Source organism: Dipodomys spectabilis, unplaced genomic scaffold (genome assembly GCF_019054845.1).
Source record: "Dipodomys spectabilis isolate Male_0828 unplaced genomic scaffold, ASM1905484v1 ptg000073l, whole genome shotgun sequence".
NCBI classification, from domain to species: Eukaryota; Metazoa; Chordata; class Mammalia; order Rodentia; family Heteromyidae; genus Dipodomys; species Dipodomys spectabilis.
Genome location: NW_024870750.1, coordinates 8,212,704 through 8,240,207, shown reverse-complemented (window position 1 = coordinate 8,240,207; position 27,504 = coordinate 8,212,704). Strand labels below are relative to the sequence as shown.

Sequence of the window (27,504 nt, the reverse complement as noted above, 5' to 3'; positions counted from 1 at the left end):
GTCCATGATAATCGGTGCTAACGGTTAGTACTCTACCATTTGAGCCACAGCGCCACTTCTGGATTTTTCTGTTTATGTGGTACTAAGGAATCAAATCCAGGGCTTCATACATGCTAGGCAAGCACTCTTACTATAAGCCACATTCTCAGACCTTGTGAGTCATTTTTTGAGCTGTCAGTACCATTTCAATTTGGAAGCCCATGATTCTTCTATACTTCCCAGAGAAAGTCACAAGACAGGCTTCTCAAAAGCAAAAAAAAAAAGAAAAAAAAAAGGAGAGGAGAGGTCTGAAGTCTATTGTCTCTAATGCCGGGGACAGATTGATTTAAGGGTGACATTAATGGAAATAAACTACAATAGTACCTGCAAAATTGCCAGGCTAGGTATAAAGCCTGGTACTTGCTCCTTCATCTGAGTGACTTGGTTCTTCAGTCTCTCCCTTATTTGCCTAGAAGAAAAGAGAAAGTTGGAGTTAACACTTCATGACTCAAAAAAAATAAGTGAGGGCTATCAGATGCATTTCTCTTCGAAACAAAACACTTTCTCTCAATAGCTCTTATCTGGTCTTTTTTTTTTTTTGGGTCTGGTTGTGGGGCCTGAACTCTGGGCCTGGGCGCTGTCCCTCAGCTCTTCAGCTCAAGGCTAGCGCTCTACCACTTGAGCCACAGCGCCACTTTCCGGCTTTTTTCTTTTTTGCTTATGTGGTGCTGAGGAATCGAACCCAGGGCCTCAGGCTTGCAAGGCAAGCGCTCTACCACTGAGCCACCTTCCCAGCCCTCATCTGGTCTTATATGTACCTATACATCAAATTTTCAAGTTGACATGGATTTTTTTTTTGTGTCAGCCATGGGGCTTGAATACAGGGCCTACATGCTGTACCTGAACTCTTTTGTTCAAGGATAGCACTCTACCACTTGAGCCACAATTCCATTTCTGGCTTTTTGGTGGTTAACTGGAGATAAGAGTCTCACACACTTTCCTGTTCAGGCCAGCTTTGAATGGCAATCCTTATATCTCAAGCCTCCTGAGTAACTAAGATTACAAGGGTGAGCCACCAGTACAGGGCCAAAAGTTTTTATCTTTACCTTAGCCTATCCTAATATAATCATAGGCTAATGACATGGCTGAATGATAAATCAGTGCATCCCACTCCAAATTCAATGTGAGCTTACAAATTATATTCCAGTTCATGAAATAATTTTTCTTACAAAAATTTTTAACAGAAGATTAAAGTTATAATCTCTTATGAAACCAAGGTAATTTACCCACATATATACCTCCCTGACAAAATGGTAAGACACCAAGTAAATAACACCTGTAAGTAAATATTTAAAATAGCCCAATCTTGTCCAATTGTGTTGGAGGATTTGGACAGGTTTCTGTCTCTTGTGAGACAATTTTATCATTTACCTTTCTTCATTTTATATATGTAAACCACATTTGACAGATACACATAGACATTCTTCTCTTACTGTAAAAAAGCTACTCCCAGCTCCATTTCTCCATACTTTCACTGATATAAACAGGCAAGGAAGTTAAAAGAAATATCTTATCTTAATGTTTACTAGGCCAGTGAAGATAAGCTAAGATTTTAAATTTTGTCTAGTTAGTGACCTCACTTATTCAACTGAATATTCTACACAATATAATTTGAGGGGAAAAAAAAGACCACTGAAGTTTTTGTGTGTGTTTGCTAGAACTGCAAATTGAACTCAGGGCCAGGGCATGCTCCCTTTGCTTTTTGTTTAAGGCTGGCACTCTACCATTTGAGCCACCAAACCTGGTGCCCAGCCTGGATTTTTTTTTAACTGAACAGAGGTCATGGGTCTCTGTTCCAGGAAATACTAAAGCTGCTGAATTTTAACTCTGTAGCAGTTCCAGCCTTTGCTTTCCCTCCTGAATGACAATCAGATGACTGGAAGCAGCAGAAAGTCCCTGGGAAAGCTAGGTTCCCAGGTTTCCATCTCCTTACTCTGTCCCCTTCCCTCCAGCTGTTCCATTAACACGAAGTACTTGAGGACAGGAAAAGAAGTATGTGTAATGCTCTACCAAAAAAAAAGAAAAAAAATCTGCTGTACTTTGCAAAGATATCTACTTGTTCTCCTTGCCCTTACCCAACCCAGACAAAATTCATTCAACATAAAACAGCTCAAAGAGGGCAAAGAGAAAACAGATGACCATCTCTGAGATAGTGATCTCGTGAGGTAGGAAAGGTAGGAGAGGATTTCTATGCCATTCACAGATGTAGAAACTGGCTCACAGCAGTATTGTGACTTTCCTAAGGCCAACAGGCAAGAAGACAAACTGAAACAAATGCTATGAATGGACAGAGGAAGATTATCTGGAAACTAGAAGCAGGAACTGTAAGGTTTTAGGCGAGGAACCAACACACAGGAAGAGATAAAGGTGAAGGAAGGAAAGTTTATTGGGGTATGCTGGCAGGTGAATTCCCTGGTCAGGATCAGAGAAGTCGTGTAGAGTCTGGTTGTATCAAGGTTCATATGGCTGGGATCAGCAGGAACATTTAGCACACAACTTACTTTGTGAGTTTGAACCGTTTCAGGCTAGTGAAGATCGATTGGGACAGGTGGTGTATAAGGAAGTGCTTTTCTCAGCTGCCTCTGCCCTCCAGAGGCCTGACAGTAACCAAATCAAGTAGGCTGTTTTTTATTCTAAATATGACAGGAAGCTGGGCGCCAGTGGCTCATGTCTATAATCCTACCTACTCAGGAGGCTGAGATTTGAGGGTCAAGGTTCAAAGCCAGCCCAGGTAGTTAAGTCTGTGAGACTCTTATCTCCAATAAACCACTCAGAAAACCAGAAGTGGTGCTGTGGCTCAAGTGGTAGAGCACTAGCCTTGAGCTGAAGAGCTGAGGGACAGCACCCAGGCCCAGAGTTCAAGCCCCTTGACTGGAAAATAAATAAATAAATATGACAGGAAGCCATTAGGGTATTTTAAACAGGGCTGAGATAGTGTAACTTACATTTTTAAGGGTTTGTTGTGGTTGCTGAATTGGCAATGGCAAAAATCAGTAAGACATTGCTACAAATGCATAATTCCAAGACAGAGAAAGTTGGGTGTAGATTTTGGTGTTGATACAAAGTATCGGATTCTAAGGCAGGTATCAGTGGCTCACTCCAATAATCCTAATTACTCAGGAGGCTGAGACCTGATGATTGAGGTTTGAAGACAACCTAGGCAGGAAAATCTATGAGTTTTTTTTTGTTTTTGTTTTGTTTGTCGGTCATGGGGCTTGAACTCTGGGCCTGGGCACAGTCCCTGAGCTCTTCAGCTCAAGGCTAGCACTTTACCACTTAAGCCACAGCACCACTTCTGGCTTTTTCTGCTTATGTGGTGTTGAGGAGTTGAACCTAGTCCCTCATGCATAGGAGGCAAGCACTCTACCACTGAGCCACCTTCCCAGCCCTCCATGAGATACTTATCTCCAATTAAACACAAAAAGCCAGAAGTAGAGCTGTGGCTCAAATGGTAGAGTGCCAGCCATAAACACAAAAGGTAAAGGGACAGTGTGCTCAAGGCAGGCCTCCTTGAGTTCCATACCTACAGAAGCACCCCCCTTCACGCCCCCCCCCTCCCACCGCCAAATACACTGACATGAAGTGCAGAAAAAAAAAAAAGCCATGTGTATATACAAATGACTCAGCTTTTGGGGGTTGTGAAATGGAGGTAGAAAGACTGTCAACCACAAATATCCTACAGCACAGAGATTTCATAAGATAGTGAATTTATTTACCAAAGCTTATAAAGATTCCACAATAAATGGCCATTTGAGAACTAAGTAAGGCTAAGGGACAAATAAAAATAATACTTAGACACAGCAGGTGGCAGGCTATGGAAATCTAGTACCACAGGTGGTGCAGCTGGAAAATGTTTTAGCTCAGTAGGTTAAGAACAAAGAACAAAATGTTCCATAGTTCTTTGCTACCAGTTAAATTAGCCTAAGTGTGCCATTCCTCCCCTCCCCCCATATATACTTTAAAAAGATTACAGCTGGAGATCAGTCACACTGACTCTGAAACTCTTCTTATGAAGCAGAATTATTTCTGAAGTTCCCTGGCAGGGAATGTCCTTCCAAATAGATTTGCTTATTAAGCTAACATTTGAACCACTTTTACACAACATAGCCAGGATATCAATAAGAGATGGTTGTTTTATGTTGTTGTTATTTTGAGATAAGAGTTTCACTTTGAGGGCTGGGAAGGTGGCTCAGTGGTAGAGCGCTTGCCTTGCATGCATGAGGCCCTGGGTTCCATTCCTCAGCACCACATAAGCAGAAAAAAAAGCCGGAAGTGGCGCTGTGGCTCAAGTGGTAGAGCGCTAGCCTTGAGCTGAAGAGCTGAGGGACAGTGCCCAGGCCCAGAGTTCAGGCCCACGACCGGATCCTTTTTAAAAAGAGTTTCACTTTCTTTCTTTTTTTTTTTTTTTGAGTCTCAGGCTTGCCTAGGCTGCATAGCAAGACTTCACCTGGCTGGGAGGGTGGGGGTGAGGGGAGGACAGGGGAAGCAAATCATGCCTGAAATCCTAGTTATTCAAAGGGCTGAGATATGAGGATCACAGTTCAAAGCTAGAGTGGGCAGGAAAGTCTATGAGACTATCATCTCCAATCAACCTTAAAGGTGTGGCTCATGTGGTAGAGCACTAGCCTTGAGTCAAAAAGCTAGGGGACTGTGCCCAGAGGCTGTAAAGGTGCTCAGTGGTAGAGTGCTTGCCTTGCATGTGTGAGTCCCTAGGTTCAATTCCTCAGCACCACATAAGCAGAAAAAGCCAGAAGTGGTGTTGTGGCTCAAACAGTAGAGCACTAGCCTTGAGCTGAAGAGCTGAGGGACAGCGCTCAGGCCCAGAGTTCAGGCCCCACAACCAACTGTGAGACTTATCTCCAATTAACCACCAAACAGCCTGACTGAGAAACTGTGGTTCAAGTCATAAAGCAACAAACAGACTTGAACAACAAAAAAAGCTTAAGGGCCCGTGCCCAGTTCAAGCCCCAGTACTGGCACAGAAGAAAAAAAAAGTACTTCAATTTTGTTTTAAGACAAGATCTAGCCGGCACCAGTGGCTCACCCCTATAATCCTAACTACTCAGGAGGCTGAGATCTCAGGTTCCTCGTTCAAAGCCAGACGGGGCAGTTAAGTCTGTGAGACTTTTATCTCCAATTAACCACCAGAAAACCAGAAATGGTGCTGTGGCTCAAGTGGTAGAGCGCTTGCTCTGAGCTGCAGAGCTCAGGGACAGTGCCTAGGCCCAGAGTTCAGGACCCATGACCAACCAAAAAAAAAAAAAAAGACAAGATCTAATCAGCTGTCCTCAAACCTCTCTGTCTCTCTCTCTTTTTTTTTTGTCGGTTATGGGGCCTGAACTCTGGGCCTGGGCGCTGTCCCTCAGCTCTTCAGCTCAAGGCTAGCACTCTACCACTTGAGCTACAGTGCCACTTCCAGCTTTTTCTGCTTATGAGGTGCTGAGGAATCAAACCCAGGGCCTAATGCATGCAAGGCAAGCGCTCTACCACTGAGCCACCTTCCCAGCCCTGTCCTTAAACTTCTGGTCCTCTAGTCTCAGCCACCTCCGTGCTAGGATTACATATTAATTTAAAAAACAAACAAACAAACAAAAAAAAAACCTTAAGCCTAGCGCCAGTGGCTCACACCCTTAATCTAGCTACTCAGGAGGCTGAGATCTGTGGATCATTGTTCAAAGTCAGCCCAGGCAGGAAAGTCCGTGAGACTCTTATCTCCAATAAACTACTAGAAAACCCAATGTGGTACTGTGGCTCAAGAGGTAGAGCGATTCGCCTTGAGCTGAAGAGCACAGGGACAGGGCCCAAGCCCAGAGTTTAAGCCCCATGATCGACCAAAAAAAAAAAAAAAAAACAAAACCCAAAAAACAAACAAACAATATGTAGTTCTTTGTGAAAATAAATATGATTATGAGGCCACCTAGTGTTTTAAGAACTACATATTTCAAATTCCTAGTCATTTAAATCAAACTGAAAGACAAATTACCTTCTTAAAAGAAACCTAATTGTTTTTCCAAAAGCTACATCATATTAGTATACTGATAATAGTACTGCTATTATGAGAATATTTACAGTAAATGGAACTATAGCCCAAATATTTATTAAGTTGACAGGTACCTCAAATATGTTTTTGAAAGCTTAAAGAAATGTGATGTTAGCTGGGCACTGGTGGCTCATGCCTGTACTTAGGAGGCTGAGATCTGAGGATCACGGTTCAAAGCCAGCCCTGGCAGGAACATCCGTGAGTCTCTTATCTCCAATAAACCCCTAGAAAACCAGAAGCGGCTCAAGCGGTAGATGCTGGCTTTCAGCTGAAGAGTGCAGGACAGCGCCCAAGCCCAGAGTTCAAGCCCCACCACTGACCAAAAAAAAAAAAAAAAGAAAGAAATGTGATGCTGCTGGTGGTTCACCTCTATAACCCTAGAGGCTGAGAATTGTGAATCTAGGCTTAAAGTCAGTCCAGCAGACAACTCCGATCAAGTCTTATCTCCAGTTAACTAGCAAAAAGCCAACTGGAAGTGTAGTTCAAGTGGTAGAACACCAGCAATGAGTGGAAAAAGCTAAATGGAAAAAACTAAGTGAAAGCTAGAGGCCTTAAGTTCAAGCCCCATTATTGGCACAAAATACTTTTTCAAACTTCTATACCTACCTACTCCCTACCCCCACCAAATACAAAACAGAATGCAGAACGCTAGGGACCAGTGACTCATATCTGAGATCTAAGGATCAAAGTTCAAAGCCAGCCTGGGCAGGAAAGTCCCTGAGACTCTTATTTTCAATTAACCTGTAAAAAGCCAGAAGTAGAGATGTAGTTCAAATGACAGTGTCAGCTCAGGTCCAGAGCTCAAACCCCAGTCCCTAAACCAAATATAAACAAACAAACAAATAAACAATACAGAATACATATGAAACTAAATACATAAAGCAAACTTGAGTTACCATGAAAAAAAAAAAAAAAACCTGGAATACAGAGTACAGTATTGCTAAATTTTCCATTGTCTTTCAAAGACAGGCATTCAGATTTTTATGTGTAATTACAGACATAAATGTGCTGAAAAAAATCACACTTAGGGGCTGGGAAGGTGGCTCAGTGGTAGAGCTCTTGCCTTGCTTGTGTGAGGCCCTGGGTTCGATTCCTCAGCACCACATGAGCAAAAAAAAAAAAAAAAAAGCCGGAAGTGGCACTGTGGCTCAAGTGGCAGAGCACTAGCCTTAAACTGAAGTGCTGAGGGACAGTGCCCAGGCCCAGAGTTCAGGCCCCATGATCGGACTCCCCCCCCCCCCAAAAAAAAATCACATTAAAAAAAATAATTCTCGGGCTGGGAAGGTGGCTCAGTGGTAGAGCGCTTGCCTTGCATGCCAGAGGCCCTGGGTTTGATTCCTCAGCACCACATAAGCAAAAAGAAAAAAGCTGGAAATGGCGCTGTGGCTCAAGTGGTAGAGCACTAGCCTTGAGCTGAAGAGCTGAGGGACAGTGCCCAGGCCAGAGTTCAGGCCCCACGACCGGACCCAAAAAAAAAAAAAATTCTCTAAGTCGAACAAAGCAAAATATTTGGCTTCTAGGCCACTTTTCTGTTATGAGTCAGAGTCCTAAAACAAGAGGGTAGCTCTTGATGCCAACAAAGGAGAGCTGTTGCCAGAGCTCTGCCAGCCAGGGCCTCACATCCAGAATTAGTCTCAACATTGGATGATTAACTAACCCCCATTTAGCCATCAGAATTGATCATGGCTCCAAGAAACAGCCACACATGCCTTACAAGTCTTCTGGTTCATCATACAGGAAATGTGGAAGCCTAAGCAGTCTATCTCTTCTTAGAAGGGAAAAGTAGGTCAAAGGCTCCTTTAGGCCAGGCATTGGTGGCTCATGCTTGTAATCCTAGCTACTCAGGAGGCTGAGATCTGAGGATCAAAACCAGCTCTCAGCAGAAAAGTCCATGAGACTTTCCTCCAAGTAACCATCAAAAAATTGGAAGTGAGCCGGGCGCTGGTGGCTCACGCCTGTAATCCTAGCTACTCAGGAGGCTGAGATCTGAGGATCGAGGTTCAAAGCCAGCCCGGGCAGGAAAGACCGTGAGACTCCTATCTCCAATAAAACCACCAGAAAACCGGAAGTGGCGCTGTAGCTCAAGTGGTAGAGTGCTCGCCTTGAGCTGAAGAGCTGAGGGACAGTGCCCAGGCCCAGAGTTCAAGCCCCATGACCGACAAAAAAAAAAAAAATAATCGGAAGTGGTGCTGTGGTTCAAAGTGGTGGAGTGCTAAACCTTGAGCAAAAGAGCTTAGGGATAGCACCTAGGCCCCAAGTTCAAGCCCCATCTCACACACACACATAATAGCACCTAGGCCCCAAGTTCAAGCCCCATCTCTCTCTCTCTCTCTCTCTCTCTCTCTCTCTCACACACACACACACACACACACACGCACACACACACGCACACACACACACAGTTCCTATAGGAGAAAGTCCCAAAAGGAAAATAGTAAGTAGCAAGACTTTGGGCCATAAGCTAGTTAATAAATCAGTAGTGACCAATAAGACATCAATGCCCAAAGCAAGAGTTATTATATTAAGTCTGTGGGTAGTACAGGTAAGTTCCTGACAGGGTCTGGCATAATACTTTACAGAAATACTCCTCTATCCCTGACACTCATTGCTCAATGAGTGATCCAAAGCTGGATCTTACCTGTCTAGGCTGTGGCAAACTTCTCGCCCATAGGGGAGAGTAGGGGAGCTTATCTAACAAGGTAAGGTTTGATCTGTCTCTAGCTCTAAAAACATCTCCAAAAGAACAGAAGGAGGGGCTGGGAAGGTGGCTCAGTGGTAGAGCGCTTGCCTTGCATGCCTGAGGCCCTGGGGTCAATTCCTCAGCACCACATAAGCAAAAAGAAAAAAAGCTGGAAGTGGCGCTGTGGCTCAAGAGGTAGAGCGCTAGCCTTGAGCTGAAGAGCTGAGGGACAGCACCCAGGCCCAGAGTTCAGGCCCCACAACTGAACCAAAAAAAAAAAAAAAGAACAGAACAGAAGGAAACCCATATGGGTGATTCCCAAACAGATCAATTGGTTGTTTCATTTCCTAATAGTAGAAAATGCTCAAGGAGAACCAAACCCTATGCTGCCTCTTGGTGGACATAAAAGTTTGCAATTCCATTTAGCAAGCAAGGGACAACAGTTGGTAAGGAGGGAAAATGCATTCACGAGCTTCTACCACCAGCCCTGGAACACGTAGGCAAGTTATATAACTTGTGGCTGCAACATAAAGGAGAGGCGGCTTAGTGGCTGACTGTGGCATCAGGATCAAGGGTTTACAGCAGCAGCATCAAGAAGAGTAAATTGAGTAATTAAAGGAGTGATGGGGACCTTTTAAACTGTGTATCAGATGTCAGAAAATGTGCCTATAAAATGCTAGCACATGGCCTTGCATATTCTCTTAATCCTCCAGGCAACCTCAAGGAATAGACAGTTCCCTCCATCCAGCCCCACGGCTCCGAGAGGAAAGAGAGGGAAATGGGCTTTTGTGAGGCTACACAGCAGTCCTTACCCGCTACCCATTAACCTCTGCCTGACTGCATGATGCCCTTTCCCCAGCTCCAAGGGCTCTTCTCAAAGATAGGCTGGCTCAACACCTGTTCTCCAGAAGGTCTTTCATACAAATGGAGGGCAGATTAGGGACCATACACCCCTGCTCAAAGCCCCGTTGCCAAACTGCCTGATCACAGCTCTCCTGATGAAAACAAACAAATGCCCAGTTAGGATTTTTATTGGTACCATGGGACAGTAAGTACCGCCAGCATTGGACTCTGTGACACTCTTACTGCAACATTCCTGGTTGTGTGCCCTTGTTAAGAAGGTACCGCCTCTCAGGAACTCCCCCTGCTCTTCTGCACAGGACTTCTGAGTTGCACTAGAATCTTCCATATTCCATGTAAGTTTTTTGTTGTTGATGTTTTATTTTGTTTTTGCTGGTCCTGGGGCTTGAACTTAGGGCCTAGATGCTGTCCCTGAGGTTCTTTTGCTCAAGGATAGCACTCTACCACTTGAACTACCAGCACCACTTCTGGCTTTTTGTTTGTATGGTACTGAGGAATTGAACCCAGGGCTTCATGCATGCCAGACAAGCACTCTACCACTAAGCCACACTCCCAGCCCCCATAGTTCTACTTTTGGCTTTTTACTGGTTAATTGGAGATAAGAGTCTTGAATTTGTCTGTCTGGGCTGGTTTTGAACCGTTATCCTCTGAGCTCCTCTGTACATCACCCTGAGTATCGAGGATTCAGCAGCTGCCTTCCACCACTACCACCACCAACCCCCCCCCCCCCCATCCTGCTTTTTTTTGTCGATCATAGAGCTTGAAGCCTGGGTTTGGGCACTGTCCCTGCACTCTTTAGCTCAAGGCCAGTGCTCTACCATTTGAGACACAGCACCAGTTCTGGTTTTCTAGTGGTTTATTAAAGATAAGAGTCTCACGGACTTTCTAACCCAAGCTGGCTTTGAACCGTGATCCTCAGATCTCAGCCTCCTGAGTAGCTAGGATTACAGGCGTGAGTCACCAGTACCTGGCTTCCCCTTTTATTGAGATAGGGTTTGCTATACAGCCTAGGCAAGCCTGAAATTCACCATCCTCCTAACCTCCACCTCTTAGATATATATCCTACAGAGAAATATATATTATTTTTTTTAATTTTATTTTATTTTATTTGAGAACATACTGTACAGAGGGGTTACAATTACATGGGCAGGATAATGCATACATTTCTTACCAAGCATTGCAGCCTTCTCCTTTGTTTACCCTTCAGAGAAATATATAATGGTCTACTAGAGCACACATGAAAGGATGTTTGTAGCAATACTATGCTCAAATCTGGAAATCCAAATGTTCACAGATAAGCAAATACATGCACACATAGAATGTACTACAGCAATGAGAATCAATGACCTGTAATTACAGACAGCCCTAGATAATCTCATAAGTACAAAGATGATTAAAAGAAGCCAGACAAGCCAGGCATGGTGGCTCAAGCCTGTAATCCTAGCTACTCAGGAGGCTGAGATCTGAGGATCACGGTTCAAAGCCAGCTTGGGTTAGAAAGTCCGTGAGACTCTTATCTCCCATAAACCACTCAGAAAACAGGAAGTGGCGCTGTGGCTCAAGTGTTAGAACACTTTAGCCTTGTGTTGAAGGGTGCAGGGACAGCGATCAGGCCGAGAGTTCAAGACCCACAACTGACAAAAAAAAAAAGAAAAGAAATGGAAGGATAAAGGGTGAACATGAGCATACCATATGTGGATGGGGACAGGAAGGGGAAACTGGGAGAGAGTGAAGGAAAAGGTGATATTGCCCAAAAAGAAATGTACTCATTACCTGACTTGTGAAATGGGAATCCCTCTGTACATCACCTTAATAATAACAATTTCTTTTAAAAAGCCAGACAAGACACTTACACTCCATGATGCCATATATATATATATATATATATATATATATATATATATATATATATAGTTCAAAATAGGCAAAGTTTAAGGGCTAGATATGCCTCAAATGACAGAACACCACAGAGCAAGTGCAAGACCCTGAATTCAACCTCAGTACCACAAAAACAAACAATCTAGTGTTGAAAGTCAGGATAATAGCATGATAGTAGTACAGGTTTGGTGGTACACACAGGTAGCCAGCACTCAGAAAGCTGAGACAGAAGGATCATGTGTTCAAGACTAGCCTAGACTCCATAACAAGACACTGTGTCTTAACAAACAAACGGCAAGGAGACGAGAAGGAGGACTGTAGGTCAAGGGCCAGATCAAATTAAAAATTAGCATGATCCCATCTCAGTAAATAATCTGTTATTTATTGATAGTACACAGTAGGAGGAATGCCATACGAACGTTCCAAGTCCAACACAGGCAAAAATAAGAGCCCCTACCTGAAAAACAACGAAAGCAAAAAAGGGAGCTGGTAGCAGAGGTTCAAGTGGTAGAATACCTGCCTATCAAGAGCAAAGCCTGTGTTTAAACACTAGTACCACAAAAAAAAAAAAGAGGGGGGTAGGGAGGATGATCAGGATAGTGATCAAGTGATCACTTAATGGAAAGTCGTGAATGGGGTTTCTAGAACCAACAATGCCATTTCTTTTTCTTGTATTTGTGCTGGTTTGACTTGAACTCAGAGCCACAAGGTCTCCTGCAGCTTTTCTCACTTGTACCTGATGTTCTGTAACTTGAACCATGCTTCCAGTCTGGCATTTGGCTCATTGGAGATAGAGTCTCACAGAATTTGCTGCACCAGATGATTTCAAATACTCTAAGGGGGAGGAACACAAAGGTGCAATGCCTCTGTGTATCTACACATGATCCTCAGATCTTTCCTGAGTAACTAGGATTATAACATGACTATCAGTGTCTAGGTGCTTATATAGCTAAGGAGAAAAATTTATTGCTATATAGTTAAGATAGAGCATAGAGGGCTGGGAAGGTGGCTCAGTGGTAGAGTGCTTGCCTTGCATGCATGAGGCCCTGGGTTGATTCCTCAGCACCACATAAGCAAAAGAAAAAAAAGCCAGAAGTGGCGCTGTGGCTCAAGTGGTAGGGCGCTAGCCTTGAGCTGAAGAGCTGAGGGACAGCGCCCAGGCCCAGAGTTCAGGTCCCACAACCAGACTCCCCCCTGCCCCCCCCCAAAAGATAAGAGCACAAAAGCTCTCTGTGTACATTTTTAAATAAAATAAAAAACTTAAAACTCACAAAGCAATTTTGATACTCAATATTGAGAATCACTGAAACAGATCTTTTGTGTGTGTGTGGACCGGCTGGTCATGGGGCTTGCTTGATTCAGGGCCTGGGCACTGACCCTGAGCTTCTTTGGCTCAAGGCTCGCACTCTACTACTTGAGGCACAGTACTACTTCCTGATTTTTTCCTGGGTAGTTTATTAGAGTTAAGAATCTCACATGGGCTGGGAATGTGGCTTAGTGGTAGAATGTTAGCCTTGAACAAAAGAAGGGCAGGGACAGTGCCCAGGCCCTGTGTTCAAGCCCCCAGGACTGGCAAAAATAAAAAATAAAAAAGAATCTCACAGACTGTCCTGCTCAGGTTGGCTTCAAACAGCAATCCTCAGATCTTAGCTTCCTGAGTAGCTTAGATTACAAGCATGAGCCACCAGTGCCCAGGTTGAAACAGATGTTAAGGCAGTGAGCACTCACTTTCAAAAAGAAATCAAGCCAGGTATCAGTGGCTCACACCTGTAATCCTAGCTACTCAAGCCTAAATGATCACTTTCCATTTAGTCTTTCTAAAAAGAAGACTTTAACTAATATTGGTGATTTGAACTCAAGACCTGGCACCCACTCAACTTGCTTGTTCAGCTGGTGTTCTACCATTGGAAACATGCCTCTGGCCTTGTTCTTTTAGAGATGGGAGTCTCAACTACTTTTCTGCTGGTCTTCAGTCTCCATCCTTCAGATCTTAGCCTTCTGAGCAGCTAAGATTACAAGTGTGAACCACCACTGACAGATCTAAAAGGAAGACTTTAGTTAAGAGAAACCACAAAGCTAAGCAAGAGCTTGATGTCTTATATTCAAGGCCTGAAACCAGCACCAATAAAATAAAATAAAACACAAAATTTTGAAAAGCCAAGTGCAGTGGCTCAAGAATGTAAACCTAGCTTTTTGGGAGGCAAAGATCAGGGGATGCTGTTGAAGGCCCAGCCTGAGCATGAAAGGTCACAAGACTCCCTCTCACAGATGGCTAGGTGCACTAGGGCACCTACTCCCAACTATAGTAGAAGCACAATGGCTGGGTGCAGTGGTACATTCCTAGCAACACAGGAAAGCACAGGTAGAAAGAAGATCAAAAAGCCCATGCCAGTCCTGGGATAAAACAAGACTTCATCTCAAAAATGGCCAAGGTAGCCAGGTACCAGTGGCTCAGGCCTATAATCCTAGCTACTCAGGAGGCTGAGATCTGAGGATTACTGTTCAAAGCCAGCCCAAGCAAGAAAGTCCGTGAGACTCTTATCTCCAATAAACCACCAGAAAACCAGAAGTGGCACAGTGGCTCAAGTGGCAGAGGGCTTGTCTTGAGCTGAAGAGCTCAGGGACAGCGCCCAGGCCCAGACTTCAAGCCCCACGACCAACCAACAACAAAAGAAATGAACAAGTAAAAAAGGGGCTAGAAATGTGACAGAGTGACTGTCTAGCAAGTGTGAGACCCTGAGTTTAATTTCAGTACTGACAAAAATAACATAAACAAAGTCACAAATTAACATCACAGTCTAGTAAGCAACATGTGGAAAAAGACTCACAAAAGTATATAAAAACATGTCCTACACCACTAGTAGTCAGTCAGTGAAAAAGCAAATGACAACCACTATGAGACATCACTACCTCACATTTCTTTTCTTTTTTTTTTTGTTGGTCATGGGCCTTGAACTCTGGGCCTGGGCACTGTCCCTCAGCTCTTCAGCTCAAGGCTAGCACTCTGCTACTTCAGCCACAGTGCCACTTCCAGTTTTCTAGAGGTTTATTGGAGATAAGAGTCTCTCGGACTTTACTGCCTGGGCTGGCTTTGAACCGTGAGCCTCAGATCTCAGCCTCCTGAGTAGCTAGGATTACAGGCGTGAGCCACTGGTGCCCGGTTCCACCTCACATTTCCTAGGATGGCTATTCTCAAAAGGACAAGTGATAACAAAACCATTGGACCATGTGACCAATAATCCCATAGAGCCAAAGAAGATATAGGACCACAGGAAACAAAACCACCACTTTGTGAAGAGACATGAGCTCCTGTGTTCACTAGTGCATTATTCACAACAGTCAGTGGGGAAACAACCTACCTAAGGAGATAAAGAAAATGTACACATGTACACGATTGATTATTATGTAGCCGCAAAAAGGGAGATCCTGCCATAACATAGATTGATAACCTGGAAACATGAGGCTAAAGTGAAATTTGCAAGATACTGAAAAATACTGCACATATCACACAGACACACAGACACAGACATTACACACACTCACACACATGCACACTCAGTAAACAAAAACACAGGTTGGAAACCAGATCAAATACAAATTATTCCAAGAATACAAAGCACACATATGTAGGATGAACAAGTCTAGAGGCTAATAGGCAACATGATACTATATCAGGGATTTTTGTTAAATAATCACTAATTCTTGTAAAAAAAAAAAAAGTGTTTGAGATGACATATGCATTAAACTAAATTACTTGATTACAGTAACCATTTTACTACCTATATGTATCCCATGTTGCAAGCCTCAAATATACACAATGAAATTTATTTAAACAAAAGGTGGGGGGGAGGATGTGACTTAGTGGTAGAGTGCTTGCCTAGCATGCATGGAGCCCTGGGTTCAATTTCTCAGTACCACATAAACAGAAAAAGCCAGAAGTGGTGCTGTGGTTTAAGTGGTAGAATGCTAACCTTGAGCAAAAGAAGCTCAGGGACTATGCCCAGGCCTGAATTCAAGCCCCAGGACTGGCAAAAAAAAAAAAAAAAAAAGGAAGGAAGGAAGGAGGGAAGGAAGGGAGACACTCTGGTATTGAGTATTGTGATTTTGAATACAAAACCTTGGGGTCCCTGTTCATCAATATGCAAAGATCACCACCATGTAATGCACCCCTTTCCATCTTTGTTCACCTTCTCTACCTTCCAGAAATAACTAGGCTCCACGGTAGGCTTCACCATCCAGTGACTTTCTAATTTGCTCAAAAACCACTTGGTAGGGCTTATAGGGCTATTATTGCTACCAGGAACAACAGTTACTAAATGACTAGTGCTGCCAAAGGTGCTCAGAATCACCTTCAGTAAGGTCACACAGCTTACACCTTTCCCTCATCTTTTCCAATAACCAAAGGGAGTGACTGTTCTTCCAAGAAGAAAAAGAAGGGGATGCAGCCCAGTGGTTGACCACGTCTAAGTACAGGACACTGGGTTCCAACCCCACCTGTCCTCATTCCTAAAGGGCAAAAGTTAAGGATCAGATCTGCAGGGGGGAAAACAGGTAGCAGTCAAATGGAATATAGAATGCTGCCAGGACTCAGGGGCTGAAAATAATAACTTTAGGGCCAGGACAGGGATGGCAACTGGAAGCACGGGACAGAAGAGAAAGGAAAAGTTAAGACTCTGGTATAATGGGAGGAGGGGAAGGGAAAGCTATGGACTGGAAAGAACGTGATGGATCAACCCGGTCAAGTCTTATCACAATCTCCAAATTACAAAGGAAGAGCTTGGAATGGAGCTTTGAGTTCTAACGGTGGCGCTCCTAGCAGCTCCAACTAGGCCATGCATGTCCTGGCTGCTGCATTTGGGCAGGGGGACCACAGTCAGACCAGGACTTGTCCCCCCAAATACAGGAGCCAGTAGGCACAGCGGCCAGGTAGCACGCGGGCAAACGGGGCCAGGGGCTACTTCTTTGGCCGCGGATGTGCAGGTGTCAGAGTCCTCTCCACCCAGCACACCTGGCCTTCTCACAAGCGACCCTTTAGCACTCATCGCGGGGCCCATGACCGCAGCCCAACTCCCGCTAGCAACGGTGACAAGTGCTTACGCAGAGACCACCTTCCCGCTCAGGACTTCCGCCGGCGCCATGGCCCTTATTAGTTTGTTTCCCACGATGAACACCACCAAACCCGAGGCTGCACTCTCTTCACTGTGGCGCGGGACAGCCCAACCCACGTGCTTAGCGAGTGCCCCCGGGAACCCAGCTACTGCGCCTGCGCCTCCTGGACGCAGAAGCGCGCGATCCGGAAGGAGCCAGTCCCACACCTAGTTTAGAGGGGCGGGATGAGGGCGGTGGAAGCCTGGCGGAAGAAAACCAGCGGTGATTGGTTAACTAGAATGATTGGCTGCTGGAAAGGGTCCATGCGAAACGCGGTTTTGCACAGAGCCGGAACCCACCAAAGAGTGTTGAGTGACCCGATTCTATCCAATCAGAGTGCGGGGAGGGGCGGGGTGGAACCGGTGGGGGCGTGGCCTGGAAGGGGAGGGCCCGCGCGAGCAGTTTCGCGGGCTTGCTTTCGCGGGCTCTTAGGAGCTGGAGTTGACTGTTCGGGCTTTGGTCGCACTGGCTGCTACGGAGCGCTTGCGTGACCCCCACGCGGGAAGGGGCTTCAGGCTGACTTCAGATGTGCCTTGAAGCACGTGGGATGGCTTCCGACCTTCCCTCACTGCCCTTGGGGTCGGGACCCCACGCGGAGGGCCATCCGCACCGTGACTGCGGTGCTGGGGCTGCTGAGCACCCCCGCCGCTCCTGGGCTGCACACCGGCCTTTTCCAGCGCCTGCTGCCCAGCCCATGGTGGCGCCCAGCGGCCGCGCTAGGCCCGCGGGGCTCCTGCGGAGTCGTCCTGGGCGGTGGGTCCGGGTTGCCGGGCGGCGGGGATCCGGGCTGTGCTTCCGCGGGGCAGCGCCGACACGTGCATCTCAGGTGTCCACGTAAGATCAGAAGAGTTGGCAGTTTGCTCGGGGTGACTGGCGAGAAAGATGCCGAAGGCGCTTAGTTTGCTTTCTCGGCCCCAGGCTGCATTTTTCTTTTTCTTTTTTAATTTTTTTTCTTGTTTTTTTTTTTGCCACTTTTGGTTTTTCTGTTTATTTGGTACTGAGGAATCGAACCCAGGGCTTCATGCATGCTAGGCAAGCACTCTACCACTAAGCTACCTTCCCAGCCTGCATTTTTCTTATAGATAGGTTTTGTTGTTGTTTTGCCAGATCTGGGGCTTGAACTCAATGCCTGGGCACTGTCCCTGAGCTTATGAGGTACTAAGGGCTTCTTGCATGCTAGGTAAGCACTCTACCACTAAGCCACATTGCCAGCCCCTCCTGTAGATCGTTCCAAGAGTCAGTCCCTTCAAACCACTTAGGACACGGCCAGATTGCTGGATTCCTTTTTGTCTGCCATTTCTTTTTCTTTTTTCTTTTCTTTCTTTCTCTTTTTTTTTTTGTGGGTTGTGGGCTTGAACTCTGGGCCTGGGCACTGTCCCTCAGCTCAAGGCGAGCGCTCTATCACTTGAGCCACACCACCACTTCTGGTTTTCGAGGTGGTTTATTGGAGAGAAGAGTCTCACGGCTGGCTTTGAACCTTGATCCTCAGATCTCAACCTCCTGAGTAGCTAGGATTACAGGCGTGAGCCACCGGCGCCCAGCTCTATCTTTCATTTCTTTTTTTTTTTTGGGGGGGGGGGGGGTGTCCGGTCGTGGGGCCTGAACTCTGGGCCTGGGCACTGTCCCTCAGCTCTTCAGCTCAAGGCTAGCACTCTACCACTTGAGCCACAGTGCCACTTCCGGCTTTTTTCTTTTTGCTTATGTAGTGCTGAGGAATCGAACCCAGGGCCTCAGGCATGCAAGGCAAGCGCTCTACCACTGAGCCACCTTCCCAGCCCCTGTCTTTCATTTCTTAAAGTGACCTAAATCACTCTCAGTGACTTTGTGCGTTTATGCTGGAGATCAAACCCAGGACCTCTGGCATACTTAGTCCAGATTCTATCCGGATGCTCCTGTCTCTTACCTGTAATCCTACCTAGCTACATCTCAGGCAGAGATCTGAATACTGGTACAAAAAAGAAAGCATGGGTTTTATCACTCAGTTACACATCCACACCTTTGCCGTTCTTGAAGTCTGGACAAGTAATATAAGGATCTCTGAACATTACTCATACTGTGTTGAACAAATGAAACTAAGTAGAAAATTAAAGATTTTTTCTGGAAATTGCAGATAGTAAATCTTTTGTAACACATTACCAGAATATTTTTACTATTTCAGTAATTGTATCTTGAGAAAGATGCCTAAACCCATGGGGACATGGCCTGGAAATAGCTTGCCCAACACAATGGTTGGGGTAGGCCGCAAACCTGTATACCACTTACCTCTAAATCTCTTGTCTTGGGCTAGGAATGTGGCTTAGTGATAGAGTGCTTGCCTACATGCATGAAGCCCTGGGTTCAATTCCTCAGCACCACATAAACAGAAAAGGCCAAAAATAGTGCTATGGCTCAAGTGGTAGAATGTTTCCCTTGAGCAAAAGAAGTTCAGGGACAGTGCCCAGGCCCTGAGTTCAAATCCCAGGACTGGCAAAAAAAAAAAAAAAAAATCCCTTGCCTTTGCCATTTCGACATTTGCAGCTCGTACTACCTTAAGATTTGTATACTCATTTGTTGTACCATAGAGAACTATTGCTGCCATCAGCTCATTTTGGTGAGGGGAGGTGAAGGAGCAGGGACCTACATGGGGAAAGACAAAGATGAATTAAAGAAATGCAAGCCGGACAGGTGGCTCACACCTATAATCCTAACTACTCAGGAGGGTGAGATCTGAGGATCCTGGTCCAAAGCCAGCCCAGGCAGGAAAGTCCGTAAGACTCTTATCTCCGATTAACCACCAGAAAACCTGAAGTGGCACTTTGGCTGAAGTGGTAAAGCACTGAAGAGCTCAGGAATAGTGCACAGGCCCAGAGTTCAAGTCCCACCACCGGAAAAAAAAAAAGAAAAGGGGCTGGGAAGGTGGCTCAGTGGTAGAACGCTTGCCTTGCATGCCAGAGGCCCTGGGTTCGATTCCTCAGTACCACATAAGCAAAAAAGAAAAAAAAAAGCCTCAAGTGGCGCTGTGGCTCAAGTGGTAGAACGCTAGCCTTGAGCTGAAGAGCTGAGGGACAGCGCCCAGGCCCAGAGTTCAGGCCCCACAACTGGACCACCCCCAAAAAAAAGAAAAGCAGAATTTTAGAGATGAAGACATGCTATTTGTGTGCATGTGTATGTATGTGCATGCATGCATGTACCAGTGCTAGGGCTTGAACTCAGGGCCTGAGCACCCTTCCTTAGCTTTTTTGCTCAAGGTTGACACTACCACTTGAGCCACAGCTCTACTTCTGGGGCTTTGGTGATTGATTGGATATGAGAGTCTTACAGACTTTGCTGCCTGCGCTGGCTTTGAACTATGATCCTCAGATCTCCGCCTCCTGCATAACTAAGATTACAAATTTGTGCCATGGGTGCTGAGCTGAGGACATGCTATTTGTTGTTTCTATTATTTTTAGTTCTACAAATACAACCCAGGGCCTCTTAAATTGCTAGGCAAGCTCTGTGTGGCTTAGTGGTAGAGTGCTTGCCTAGCATGCACATTCACAATCAACAGCATGTTATTTTAAAATATATTGAGCTGGGCGATGGTGGTTCACACGTGTAATCCTAGTTACTCAGGAGGCTGATCACGGTTCAAAGCTAGTCTGGGCAAGAAAGACCATGGAGACTCTTATCTCCAATAAATCACTAGAAAACCAGAAGTGGCTCTGTGGCTCAAGTGGTAGAGCACTCCCCTTGAACTGAAGAGCTGAGGGGCAGTGTCCAAGCCCTGAGTTCAAGCCCCAGTACTGGCTCAAAAAAAAAAAAAAAAAAAAAAAAAAAAATATATATATATATATATATATATATGGTGACAGAAGTTTCATTGGGAATCTGATTTGAGAGTTGAGAGAAACTTGAAAGAAGAGATAAAGTTGAGCCAGGCACTGGTCACTCAGGCCTGTAATCCTATCTACACAGGAGGCTGAGATTTGAGCAATCATGGTTCAAAGCCAGCTAGGCAGGAAAGTCCAAGAGACTCTTATCTCCAGTTAACCACCAGAAAACCAGAAGTAGAGCTTGTAACTCAAGTGGTTGAGCACTAGCCTTGAGCTGAAGATCTCAGGGACAGAGCCCAGGCCCAGACTTCAAGCCCCATGACCCACAAAAAAAGTTAATTAACTAATTAAAATTAAAGGCCAGATATAGAGGTGCAGCTCAAGTGGTAGACCTCCTAGCCTTGAACAAAGCAGCTCACAGACAGTGCTCAGGCCCTAAGTTCAAACCCAAGGACTGGCCCACAAAAATGAATGAGAAGAGCTGGGAAGGTGGCTCAGTGGTAGAGTGCTTGCCTTGCATGCATGAGCCCTAGGTTCAGTCCCTCAGCACCACGTAAGAAAAAAGCCAGAAATGGTGCTGTGGCTACAGTGGTAGAGTGCTTACCTTAAGCTGAAGAGCTGAGAGACAACCCAGGCCCAGAGTTCAGGCCCCATGACTGACAAAAAATAAATAAAAATTAAAAAAAAAAAATCACTCATTACCACATAAACAGAAAAAGCTGGAAGTGGTGTGGCTCAAATGGTAAAGTGCTAGTCTTGAGCAAAAGCAGCTCAGGGACAGTGCCCAGGTCCTGAGTTCAAGCCCCAACACTGGCAAGAAAATCTAAAATACATTTTCATGTTTGTCACTATTAATAGGATCACCTGAAGATTTTTTTGAGCTTACTATTTGTGTGTGTGTGTCGTATATGCTGTAACTGGGCTTGAACTCAGTGCTTGGGCCTTGTCCCTGAGCGTTTTTGCTCAGGGCTACTGCTCTATCTCTTGAGCCACAGTTCCACTTCTGACTTTTTGGTAGTTAGTTGAAGGGAAGAGTCTCATGGACTTCCTTGCCCCAGTTGGCCTGAAACTTAGATCTTCAGACGTCAGCCTCCTGAGTAGCTAGGATTACAGGCACTACAACATTACAAGTTTGATTCTTGACAAAAAGCGTTTTTGTGTTTTTATTTTATTTTATTAGAGAAATAATCACAGGTCAAATGACCACTTTGAGAAGGCTTCCTTCCTTGGACCTCTGTGATGCATTCACCTAGCAACCGTTTCTTCAGTGTGCAAACATTCCACTGGCAAACTGTACAGGACGGCCATTCGTAGTGGAGTTCTGGTGTCTTCTGGGAACTGATCTTGGATTTAAAGTTTTCTCTTTTTCTTAATGTGGTAAAAATTTATGGTTTTTACTTTCTACTAAATGAAGTACAGATGCTCTCTCTATATATATAAATATGTGTGTGTATATATGTATATATATATGGTATGTATGTGCGCACACACACTGAACACGCGCAAGCTGAGCTTGAACTCAGGGCCTAGAGGCTGTTCCTGAGCTCTTTTGCTCAAGGCTAGTGCTCCAACATTTTGAGCCACAGCACCACTTCCACTTCTAGATTTTTGATGGTCAATTGGAGTTAAGAGTCTCATGAATTTTCATCCTCAGGCTGGATCTGAATCATGATCATCAGGTATCAGCCTGCTGAGTTGCTGGTATTATAGGCATGAGCCATTAACAACTGACAGCCACTGGGACTGGCAACCACTGGTACCCAGCCAGATGTTATATCTTATTAGTTTGTAAAAAGTAGAGTAGTCCAAGACAAAACCTTAAATCACAGTAATCATTTTATATTTCTGTACTTTGTCATTTTTTAGACATTTAATACACCTTTATTGTATTTTCAATTAACTTGTAGTGGATTTGTGTGTGTGCTGATACTGGGGCTGGAACTCAGGGCCAACTACCTCTCCCTTAGCTTTTGTTGCTCAAGTTTGGCACTCTACCATTTGAGCCACTTTTGACTTTTTGCTGATAATTGGAGATAAGAATCTCACAGACTTGGGCTGGGAAGGTGGCGCAGTGGTAGAGCGCTTGCCTTGCATGCATGAGGCCCTGGGTTCAATTCCTCAGCACCACATAAGCAAAAAAGAAAAAAAGCCGGAAGTGGCGCTGTGGCTCAAGTGATAGAGCACTAGCTTTGAGCTGAAGAGACCAAGAGTTCAGGCCCCACGACCAGACCCCCCCCCAAAAAAAAAAAAAAAGAATCTCACAGACTTTTCTGTCCAGGCTGACTTCAAACCATGATTCTCAAATCTCAGCTTCTTAGTAACTATAATTACAGGTGTGAGCCACTAGTGCCTCACTGGGATTCTTTTCTTTTCCTTTTCTTTCTTTCTTAGTTATTTTCCTTTTTGTGTGCTGGTACTGGGGCTTGAACTTAGGACTCAGGGCTTTGTACTTTCACTCTATTCATGTGGCACTCTATCACATGAATCAAATTTCTAATTCCAGCTTTTTGATGCTTAATTGGAAATAAGAACCCAATTTGAGCTGCAGGCTGGTAGCTCAGGCCTATAATCCTAACTACTCAGGGTACTGAGATATGAGGAGTGCAGTTCAAAGCCAGCCTAGGGGGCTGGGAAGTTGGCTCAGTGGTAGAGTGCTTGCCTCGCATGCAAGAGGCCCTGGGTTCTATTCCTCAGCACCACATAAGCAGAAAAAAGCCAGAAGTGGCACTGTGGCTCAAGTGGTAGGGTACTAGCCTTGAGCTGAAGAGCTGAGGGACAATATCCAGGCCCAGAGTTCATTCCCCACGACCGACAAAAACAAAAAACAGCCTAGGCAGAGAAGTCCATGAGACTCCTAACTCCAATTAACTACTCAGAAAAAACTGGAAATAGTACTGTGGCCCAAGAGCTAGAGGGCTAACCTTGAGCAAAAGAAGCTCAACGACAGAGCCTGGCCCAGAGTTCAGGTCCCAGGACCAGCACAAAAAAAGAAAGAAAGAAAGAAAGAAAGGAAGGAAGGAAGGAAGGAAGAGAGAAAGGAAGAAGGAAAGAAGGAAAGAAAGAAAGAAAATCAGATTTGAAGCAGGGCACTGAAGGCTTATGCCTATAATCCTAGCTACTCAGGAGGCTGAAATCTAAGAATTATGGTTGGAAGTCAGCCAAGGAAGGAATATCCATGAGACTCTTATCTCCAGTTAACCATCAAAAAGCCAGAAGTGGAGCTGTAGCTCAAGTAGTGGAGCACTAGCCTTGAGCAAAAAGCTCAGGGACAGTGCCCAGGCCCTGAGTTCAAGCCCCAGGATTTTTTTTTTTTTTTGGGTCTGGTCGTGGGGCCTGAACTCTGGGCCTGGGTGCTGTCCCTCAGCTCTTCAGCCCAAGGCTAGCGCTCTACCACTTGAGCCACAGCGCCACTTCCGGCTTTTTTTCTTTTTGCTTATGTGGTGCTAAGGAATCGAACCCAGGGCCTCAGGCATGCAAGGCAAGCGCTCTACCACTGAGCCACCTTCCCAGCCCCAAGCCCCAGGATTTATAAAATGGTAAGATAATAAGAAATTAAAGGATGGAAATCTCAAGAACTTTGTTCTAGGTATTATCATTCTAGGACTAAAAAGCTATTTCTTTTCACCTAACCAGAACATGTCTGGTCTTGAGTCTTGAACTCTGGGCCTGGGTGCTGTTCCTGAGCTTTTATGCTCAAAGCTAATGCTCTACCAGTAGAGCCACAGTTCACTTCCATCTTTGTTTGGTAGTTTAGTGGAGATAAGAGTCTCACAGACTTTCTTGCCCTTACTGGCTTTGAACTGTGATCTTCAGATCTCAGCCACCTGAGTAGCTAGGATTATAGACATGAACCACTAGGACCCCCACCAGCACCCAGCTCAGCCCACACTCTTTCTTGGTTATTATAAAAGGAACTGAGTCAGTAATCATCTTAAGTGTTCAATAATAGAAAGGAAGAAACTAAAATCTTTTTTTTTTTTCCAGTCATGGAGCCTGAACTCTGGGCCTGGGCACTGTCCCTTAGCTCTTCAGCTCAAGGCTAGCGCTCTACCACTTGAGCCACAGCGCCACTTCCGGCTTTTTTCTTTCTTTTTTTTTTTTTTTATATAAAGACTTTATTTAGCTCGAAGTGTTACGGGCTGAAACTTTGAAGCGTATGGCATGGGCTCTCGTGAGAGCCAAGTGGTAAATGACTAGGGTATGTATTAGAGGAAAAAGTCCCCATAACAAAACAGGAAGCAAAGACACATTGCGTAGGACCAGGCTCTGGTTTTTATTCTGGGGGCTGGGAAGGTGGCTCAGTGGTAGAGCACTTGCCTTGCATGCATGAGGCCCTGGGTTCTATTCCTCAGCACCACATAAGCACAAAGGAAAAAAAAAAAGCCGGAAGTGGCGCTGTGGCTCAAGTGGTAGAGCGCTAGCCTGGAGCTGAAGAGCTGAGGGACAGCACCCAGGGCCAGAGTTCAGGCCCCACAACCAACAAAAATTAAAACTAAAAATAGCTAAAAAGTTAATATAGGAACTTAGCCCGGCGTCAGAGGCTCACTCCTGTAATCCCTGCTACTCAGGAGGCTGAGATCTAAGGATTGTGGTTCGAAGTCAGCCCAAGCAGAGAAATCTACAGCACAGTATCTCTCCAATAAACCACTCAGAAAAAACTACAAGTGTCACTGTGGCTCAAGTGGTAGAGCTCTGGCCTTGAACACAAAGAGACTCAGGGACAGTGCCCAAGCTCTGAGTTCAAGCTACCGAACTGGCACCCCGGCTTTTTTCTTTTTGCTTATATGGTGCTGAGGAATCGAACCCAGGGCTTTGAGCATGCAAGGCGAGCGCTCTACCACTGAGCCACCTTCCCAGCCCAGAAACTAAAATCTTATGAAAGATATTTATACTTTGGAAGTTGCCCCTACATTCAACAAATCTAGAATGAATTAATAGATGCATTTTATGCAGATTTCAAGGTTAAGGAAGAAGGACAAGTCTTTATGCTTTCTGTTCATTGACCTCAAGTCACATGATCTTTATTATTTTCTCCTCCGGTGCAAATTCATTTCATCCTAGAACTGTCCATCTTTCTGACTCAGCAAAAGAAACACACAGCCCATTTACATTAAGTCCTTCCTGTGCAGTTTTTACATGTCACATTCATAATACATTCCCGTATTTTTTTAATAAGTTTTTTTAATTGTGAAAAGACCATACAGAGGGGTTACAATTACATGAACAAGTTAGTAAGTACATTTCTTACCAAGCATTGTTGCCTCCTCCTTTGTTTTTCCCCTCCCATCTCTGCCCTCCCATCTCCATGACTACACTCTCTGCCCGCCCCCCCCCCCCCCGCCCCAACCCCGTATTAATTTATTTCCAAGAATATATTCCCTAATTAAATAAAAAAAACAAAAAACAAAAAAAAGAGGGCAGGGTGCTGGTGCTTACCAATGTAATCCTAACTACTTAGAAGGCTGAGATTTGAGGATTGTGGTTCGAACCCAAGCCTGGCAGAAAAGTCCCCATGAGACTCTTATCTCCAATTAACCACTCAAACACTGGAAGCAGAATTATAGCTCAAAGTGGAAGAGAGCTAGCCTTGAATAAAAGAACTCAGGGACAGCACCCAGGCCCTGAGTTCAAGCCCCACAACTGCCAAAAAAAGAAATTCCTATCCTATTGCATGATAAAACGTAGACATTAATCTAGAAATGCCTTTCCTCTTTTTGTTTTAATCTTTTACTTTAGAAAAAGGAAGATAATATATAGACTTGAACTGAGTGGGGAAAATGGGATTTAAGGCAATACTGAAATTTGTGATTTTTTTTTTTTTTTGGTAAGCCGTGGGGCTTGAACTCTGGGCCTGGGCGCTGTCCCTCAGCTCTTCAGCTCAAGGCGAGCGCTCTACCACTTGAGCTACAGTGCCACTTCCAGTTTTCTGGTGGTTTATTGGAGATAGGAATCTCACGGTCTCTCCTGCCTGGTCTGGTTTTGAACCTCGATCCTCAGCCTCCTGAGTAGCTAGGATTACAGGCGTGAGCCACCAGCGCCCCGCAAATTTGTGATATTTACAAAAATTATAGTGGAAGGGAAGATGTGACATTGTCCAAAAAGAAATGTACTTATGCCAGGCACCAGTGGTGCTGTGGCTCAAGTGGTAGAGTGTTAGCTTTGAACAAAGAAGTTCAGGGACAGTACCCAGGCCTAATAGAGTTCAACACCCAGGACTGACAAAAAAGAGGGGGGGGGGGTGAAGAAAGAAGCCCCAGCACTAGCATACACACACACACACACACACACACAATTTTTTTTTCTGCATATGTGTTGCTGAGGAATCGAACCCAGGGCCTCATGCATGCAAGGCAAGCACCTTACCACTGAGCCACCTTCCCAGCCCTACATTTTTCTTTTCTTTTCCCCTGGCTGTAAGCACTAAGAACCATTGCATTCTTCTGTTGGACTTTTTTTTTTTCCATGTTTGACTTTTATCATTTGGCTGTTTCTAATGAGATATAGTTACATTTCTGATGAGAAACTGAAAATGAGGGAAATGTCCAAATCATATGTCTAAAGATATGATTCACAAATAGCATTTAAAATTATATTGCCAGACACTGGTGGTTCATGCCTGTAATCCTAGCTTCTCAGGAGGCTGAGATCTGAGGATCACAGTGTGAAGCCAGCCCAGGAAGAAAAGGGCATGAGACTCTTATCTCCAATTAGTCACAGAAAAAGCCAGAATTGATGCTGTGGCTCAAGTGGTGGAGTGCTAGCCTTGAGTAAAAGGAGTTCAGGGATAGTTCCCAAGCCCAGAGTTCAAACCCTAGGACTGGCTAAAAAAAAAAAAAATGTATTATGACATATACAAATAGCATACCACTTCAACCAGTTACAATGTAAACTGTTTTGATGCTGTCATTTGTCTCCAAGCAACAGGTTCAGCAGGCAACTAACTCCTGAGGTCTAGCTAAACATTGAGTATCTGGAGGTGGAAGTTCTAGGAGACTTTGCTGTTGACACTGAATAGACTTTAGCGTCTCTTCCTGTACGCTGTATGGAAACTCCCCTTGGAAGCATCA

The 27,504-nt window shown here is 44.9% G+C and overlaps 1 protein-coding gene across 1 annotated transcript in view; it reads right to left on the bottom strand.

Moving 5' to 3' along the window:
* Mthfd1 (methylenetetrahydrofolate dehydrogenase, cyclohydrolase and formyltetrahydrofolate synthetase 1) overlaps window positions 1–16,767 on the bottom strand; it is a 76,601-nt gene extending 59,834 nt beyond the window's left edge. Inside the window, exons 1-2 of the mRNA XM_042682493.1 lie at window positions 16,596–16,767; window positions 364–448 (exon numbers count right to left, since the gene is read on the bottom strand). Of these exons, the coding sequence (XP_042538427.1) occupies window positions 364–448; window positions 16,596–16,636 (126 nt within the window). The 5' untranslated portion in view covers window positions 16,637–16,767. The remainder of the gene's footprint in view (window positions 1–363; window positions 449–16,595) is intronic.
* Between the last annotated feature and the right edge of the window lie 10,737 nt (window positions 16,768–27,504).